This window comes from Arachis duranensis, chromosome 3 (assembly GCF_000817695.3).
Source record: "Arachis duranensis cultivar V14167 chromosome 3, aradu.V14167.gnm2.J7QH, whole genome shotgun sequence".
Classification (NCBI taxonomy): Eukaryota; Viridiplantae; Streptophyta; class Magnoliopsida; order Fabales; family Fabaceae; genus Arachis; species Arachis duranensis.
The window spans coordinates 29,757,352-29,764,039 of record NC_029774.3 but is presented as its reverse complement, the minus strand read 5'-3'; the positions used below and the strand labels follow the sequence as shown (position 1 = coordinate 29,764,039).

At 38.9% G+C, this 6,688-nt stretch overlaps 1 protein-coding gene across 2 annotated transcripts; it reads right to left on the bottom strand.

The window, feature by feature from the left end:
• Window positions 1-6: 6 nt before the first annotated feature.
• Window positions 7-6,361, bottom strand: LOC107478423 (probable disease resistance protein At4g27220). Of its 2 annotated transcripts, none has more exons than XM_016098560.3 (6): window positions 6,151-6,361; window positions 2,673-5,453; window positions 1,875-2,156; window positions 995-1,760; window positions 614-731; window positions 7-501 (listed from the first exon to the last, which is right to left on the bottom strand). In XM_016098560.3, exons 2-5 carry the CDS (start codon window positions 5,418-5,420, stop codon window positions 724-726), a joined length of 3,804 nt encoding a protein of 1,267 aa, XP_015954046.1. In that variant the 5' UTR covers window positions 5,421-5,453; window positions 6,151-6,361; the 3' UTR covers window positions 7-501; window positions 614-723. The 2 variants fall into 2 exon arrangements, with proteins under 2 accessions (XP_015954046.1, XP_020993724.1); XM_021138065.2 differs by having other exon boundaries at window positions 614-706.
• Window positions 6,362-6,688: the final 327 nt, after the last annotated feature.

Genomic DNA, 6,688 nt, shown 5'->3' with positions numbered 1-6,688 from the left:
TCGGATGTACTGTCGAATTTGGCAATAAATCCTTCACCCTAAAATATTACTGTCAAAGTTGATGTTCCGATGGTAATATCGACGGTAAAATTTGGAGGGAATAAAGAAATTTTGGCAAGCTGGCTACCGTCGAATATACCGGCGAGTAAATCCGACGCTGAACCTTGTTTAGTGAAACGTTGCGTTTTGGTTACATGCACCATGTTACCGTCGGACTAATTCACCAGTAAATCCGACGATAATCGTGCCCTAATTTGAACCAAGAACCCTCTTCCCATTCATTTTGAAATCGTTTTCTCTCTCTAATCTCTCACCTTCCTCTTTCTCTATAACCTCTCACCTCTTAGTCTCGTCCTAGCCCCTACCGCCGCTGCTGCCCTGCTGCTGCTGAAAAGAACCCCACTCCCGCTGCTCGAAACACCCCCTTCTCTCTTGTCTTTCCCGCCTCTGCTGCCCTGCCGCCGCTAGAAAGGCCACCGCCGTCGCTGCTCGAAACGCCCACTTCAAAACAAACATATGCAACTATTGAATAAAAAATTCAGCAGAACAAACACCAAGTAACGCCTACAAAGTTCACAAAATAATACCACCAAAATCCAGAAAGATTGTTTACCTCTTTGAATTCAATTTGAGGATTGTAGAGTGTGAGTTACTTCTCGTCCAAGGGAGAGGCCGCCACTGGTGATGGACGTAGCGCTTCACACATCTATGAATCGCTTTGGTTTAAATCTCTATAATCACAAAAACATAACATATCACATAACAAATGCATTCTAGGGAAAAATTAAGAATTAAGAGAAAGACTTGCATACTCTTTTAGCACATTTAATGCGTACTTCAAGAGAAACTGAATGAGAAAGAGAATGAGAACAACCACTCATTATATTCAAAACCATTAATTGTGATTATAATTACTCCTCTAGGAAGCATTAATTGTGCTCCAAAACTATGCATGCATTTCTCCAGAGAAATCATGAATTCAGATTAGATATACCTTTGGTGAAAATTTTCCTTATCGTAGTATTCAAGTCACCTTCCCAGTGCGATTGATCTCCTTTCTCGTTCAAATATATCCTCCTGAGGATTGATGCCCTTAAGATACCATGCGAGAATGTCTCCATTGCTGGACACTCCACCAAGTATAATTGATTCAATAATGGAAATCTGAAGTAGTGATTTTCGTTACAAAACCATCGAAGTTCCGGCAAATTCAAAAGTTTTATGCAGGCTAATTTTGGGAAGACAAGCCCAAGAGGAGACTCTTGCTCTTCCTCTCCTCCATGTTCATTTCCTATAATTTCCTCGACCCCACAATCGCTTATCTCAAGGACCCCGAGTTGCAGAAGATCTTTTGCCATAGAAAGTGGAAACACATGCTTCAAGCTTTTGCATGTGCTTACCTTTACCACAGATAGGTTTTCAAACCTTAAACACTCTTGAGGATCCTTATTCATTAAATGCTTCAAGTTTGGTAAATGGCCCAAAGATAAAGCTCTCAACTGAACGTCCACGTCGTTAATTCCACCTTCTATTTCGTATACAAATTCCAACGCATCGCAATACCATACATCCAATGAGTCCAGACTTAGTAATTTGTCTAGTACATGAGACTGGAACACGTTCAAGATGCTGGAACAATATGTGATTTCCATCTTTTTCAATTTACTAAAGGAATTTTGAGGGTGTTGACTCGGCCATATTGACTTTAAGCTTTCCATTTCAGAGATCACAATTGTCTCCAAGTTTGGGAAAATTGGACCCTGTATATGCCATTGATAACTTATGTCAGATTCACGATTGAATACACACACGCCGTATGAGGAACGAAAAGGATACAGGGAAAGGAACAACTTGAATCATTTAGAAACGCTCACCATTTCAGTAGGAACAGACTTTCTAGCAAGTCGAACGTTGTCTGTGTTTCCATCTTGGGAAAATATATGCTCTACTAATTTGCATGAATTAATTAAAAGATGCTGGAGCTTGACAAGTCTTGCAGCCACATGGTATGAAAAAAGATATGCCAACCTTTCACAACCATCTACCGTCAAAGTTGTCAAATTTTGAAAGCTAGTTTGTGCTGAAAGTTTGTCATCCCATATCTTGTGTACATTGATTGAGCACAACTTCAGGTTCTCTAAATTTGGAAATTCAACCTATAAAGTATAAACATAATCATTGCCATAAGAAATTTGAACTTATAGTATGATTATCTCTGGCAAAAGAAAGCAGTGCCATGCTGTTCTAAGTTACAATTTTAAATATATATCCCGTTAAAGCAAGTAATATCTCACGTCACACATTCATCATGTAGAAGAGGCAAATATTATTTTCCCCTTTCCTTTATCAAATATTTTTGTTTCAGCCTAAAGAACTCGCAAGCAATATGTTCTTCTATGCTAAATTAATGGCTTTATACGATGAAACTATCTACGTCAGGAAAAAACACATATCATCAAGAACAGTGATATGACTTCATTAGATATACTGAAAATGTGGAAGTAAGAAGACTGCTTCACTCCAGTTTAGAATGTGCTACTGTTTTTTAATTGTCCTGTGTCTCTTTAAAAATATCAAGAAAGATAGACAATAAAATTTTTAAACACAAGCTTAACAAGCATAAGATGTTCTAGTCAAGAGTTTACTAGAGAAAAATTAGTCCATTTTTCTACCTTTTCAGTTAAAAGTTGAATGGTGGTGTTGTTAGCAGAAGGCTCGGGAGAGAGACTAACGAGGGAAGGTAAGCATTCAAGTGTGAGAGAACGCATTTTAAGGAACTGAATCTTGTCAGTTTCACTGTCATCCTCTTTTATCTTTTCAGCCACAATCTTGGTCATGAATTTGCATTCACAAATTTCGATTTCAAGTAGTTCAGAGAGCTGTTCAACCATGGAGTGTGGGAAAACAAACTCGATCTGATCACAGCCTTTTATTTTGACAACCCTTAGTTTGGTAAAGGCCTGTGCTGGAAGAGGGCCACTACATATCCTTTCCAGGTTACTCAGATTGTGAAGAATCAATGACTCCAAGTTGGGGAAGGCATGATCACGATGAGCCCACTCGATCGGGCCAATAATGCTCCGCATATCATCACTATTTTGGATACTAAGATGCTTCAACTGCGAGAATCCATCATCGTTCAATTCGTAGAGTACTTCCCTGACACCCTTCAATTCAGCAAGATGCAAATCTTCAGCTCTATTCATCAGCATTTTGATCCCATAATCCATGAGTATTCTTGGATCCATGCTTGGATTAAGCTTAAATACTCTTGAAACTTTGAAAAACCCGGACTCCACCCCTATCGAATTCCATCCATTCCCAATTGAAATATTGTAACTATGTAATTTTCCAAGGGCAAGCAAGTCTCTAGGGAAAACTGATGCATCATTGATGTGAATATTCAGAGTTGTTAGTTTATGCAAACTCCCAAGCTCACTTAGACTTGAATCATTGCCTTGCTTTTTGTATCCCTGGACCTCCCATTGAATATTGCAGTTCTCTATAAGGAGCTCTTCCAAGCTTGTCAGTTTTGATATCAGGTTGTGGGGAATAACTCTTAGTGTTGAGCAATCAGTCAAATCTAGAAACCTTAGATGAATTAATTGTCCTATTTCCGCAGGAAGTTCTTCGATAAGCTCGGATTTTTCAAGGCTGAGAATCTCCAAGTTTTTGAGCTCTCCAACAACAGCTATGTCTTCCAACATGCATTTACAAAGATTCAATGCCTGGAGGTTTGCCAAGAGACCAAGAGACGAAGGAAGCGATGGTGTACAATTCAGACCTCCTAAAGTTAGAACCTTCAATTCTCTCATCTCAACAAAGAAATTCTCAGGAAGTTTCAAATAGTTACCTTGACTACAGAGTTGCAGTATCTTCAACGTCGGACATTCTAACTTCTCTGGAAGTTCATTGATATAACACCAATCAAAAAAAATATGTTGACAAGTTTTAAGGAAATCCATTCTAGGCCACTCTTTCAATTCAGTGTTTCTCTGCATAGTAAAGAAAGGCTTGGTTCTGGATGCGATTGCGGCAGCCACAATGCGAACAATGTGCAGAGCTTCAACTTGATATCTTTCCCCTTCAAGCAATAAACTCGCTGCTCTCAGGTTGTCTATCAATTTATAAAGTCTGTTTCTTCCGTCTGCCAATGAATCAACATTTTTATGCAGACCCAAACACCAGCCATATACTAACAAATCTTTGATGCTATAATAATTTCCCAATGAACCCAAAAGGAGGAAAAATGTTTGGAGTTCATGACTTTCCAAATATTCATAGCTTTGCTCTACAGCAGAATGCATTTTGGAATAGGAACATCCATCAAGATCAAAATTGGTTAACTGCTCCAATGCATCCTTCCAAGCATAGAAATCCTTATTCTTTAATGCCTCTGCCACCGTCACTATCAAAAGGGGCAAACCCGCACAGTTTTCGGCTACTTTCTTTGCTATCCGTTGAATGCTCTCATCCTTAGCAGCTTCCCCTCCCTTCTTTTCAAACAAGTTCCAACTCTCACTCTCAGACAGAACTTCGAGTCTAAAAACCTTCTGCGCACCCAACATAGCATTCAACACATTAAGATCTCTGGATGTCACCAACAATTTGCATCCTTTGTGGTCCTCACCAGAAGGAACACCAACCTCAGTCAAGTCAAGCTTTCCCCAAACATCATCAAGTATGACAAGAATGCTTTGCTCTTGCCTAATCCTTTGCCGCAACCGGCATGCTTTTCCCATCTCAGTCAGCTCATCAAATTTCAGACCCAAACCATCAGCAATTTCAGCTCTAATAGTCCTCACATCTGGTTCACTTGTCACAGTTGCCTCAACGACCACATCAAACGAACCACCCTTCTCGGCTTGCCATGCTAGTTCCTTAACCAGGGCAGTCTTACCCACCCCACCCATTCCATACACACCAATCATGGAAACCTCAGAATCCTTCAAGGCTTGCATGATCTCATTCAACATTGCAGTTCTAGATTCCAAGGCTTCATATCCTCTGGAAGCTGAACTGACATTGCATTTCAAAGCACAACGGTAAGAAACCTTGTCAAATGTCTCTTGCCTGAGCTCAGATAGATGATCCACCAAATTTCTTGCCTTCTGGCTGAAGGTGTACTTAGAATATATATCTAAGCATCCAACTCTTTCTTGCTCTTCGTGATGAAGGAATTCTTGAGCCTCTTCTATTGCTGCACGAACACGAGTAAACCAGTCGCGCACTGTGTCTTCAACCTGCTCACCATTCCTTTTGGCAGCTTCAACAGTGTGCCTCACTTCTTTCTCTTCCCGCTGCAACTTCTGGACCTCATTTTCAAGGTTAGTCACATAAGTGTTGTACAGCAATACATAAGTAAGTTGTTTTAGAACAGGTACAGCCACATTTGATGCTATGCTAGCAATTGTATCCATCTGTGTTAGGCTTCTTGATTGTGTATTCCTTGACTGCAAAAGAATGGAACCAAATTAAGGAAAAATTGTTTGTTCTGAGCATTCATCTATTGTCCTATATATAGATCTGACTCTGGAAGTTGCTATATGGCAAGCATACTTAGTTTTAATTAGGCAGGAGTTAATTAATATTATTTATTATCAACCTTTAATACGGGATTATTGGAGTAAGATTTATTTGTTTGTGAGATTTCAATATCACGGGATCAAGCCATCAAATCAACCACTGAGAACCATACATAGCGCTAGAAGCTTGCCGTAATTTATCAAACAGTAAAATATACATTTCAAGTACTTTAATTATATCAAAACTTGTTAGCGAAATCTTGAAATGAGTTAATTCTTAACCATAAATCGTGTATTATTTAATTGTAATCTTATCCAAATATTTGATCTCACAAGAAATCTCAAACATGAGCTCACCTAAATGAATTAATATAATTGTGATCTAGAGTATTACTGAAGAGATAAAATTGCATTAGTGAATACTTCTAGATTGTATCAAACACTAGAACAAAACTAATAAGCATTCAGATGCTTCTAGATTGATCGGTCATGAACCAAATTGACTATTAGTAAATAAGTAGCTCATAAATTGAGGGAAAATTTAAAGAGAGCTTCAAAGTATGGTATGCGTTAATAACTTAAACACCAGAATTCATGAATAATAAGGCTTAATCTTGAAACGTACCTATTAGTTTGCTCTGATTATCAAAATGCAATCGTCTCGTGCTCCTCGAGTTAGGTACCACGCTCTAAGATAAGCTATCTAATGCTAAGACCACCGTCATAAGAGTAGGAGACTGAAGTAGGTGAGGAATTGACAACGACAATTTTACTTCGTTATCTTTATTTTACTGTTTCGACAACTTCTATCGTGATTCTTTTTACAACACGTTTCAGTCCTCAGTCCTCAGTTGTCATTTGGCAATAATGAAACTCTTCCTCTGCAGTCGATATTATTATTTAAGCGATATTATATCGCGTGCTACATGCTTTAATGCTTATAGTTTGAATACAGGGTAAATGCTTCGACCCTCAAATTTTATTATGGGGACTCTTACACATACAAATAAAAAAGGCCTACAAGTATTACAAGTTGGCCCAACCCAAGATAAAAGATACGCGCATTCGGTCCTTTTGAATGGAGCGTCAGTGCCACGCGCATAACTCAACCGTTACGCTTCACAAAAGGCGCTCGTTATGGCGTACTCTTCCACTTCTCCTTC

What these genes read in the sequence shown, in the direction of transcription:
- LOC107478423 (XM_016098560.3), bottom strand. Translation starts at nt 5,420, where the DNA reads ATGGATACAATTGCTAGCATAGCATCAAATGTGGCTGTACCTGTTCTA. An exon ending in TTCAACTTTTAACTGAAAAG is followed by an intron (nt 2,157 to 2,672) that starts GTAGAAAAATGG and finishes TATACTTTATAG; the next exon opens with GTTGAATTTCCAAATTTAGA. An exon ending in AGTCTGTTCCTACTGAAATG is followed by an intron (nt 1,761 to 1,874) that starts GTGAGCGTTTCT and finishes TGGCATATACAG; the next exon opens with GGTCCAATTTTCCCAAACTT.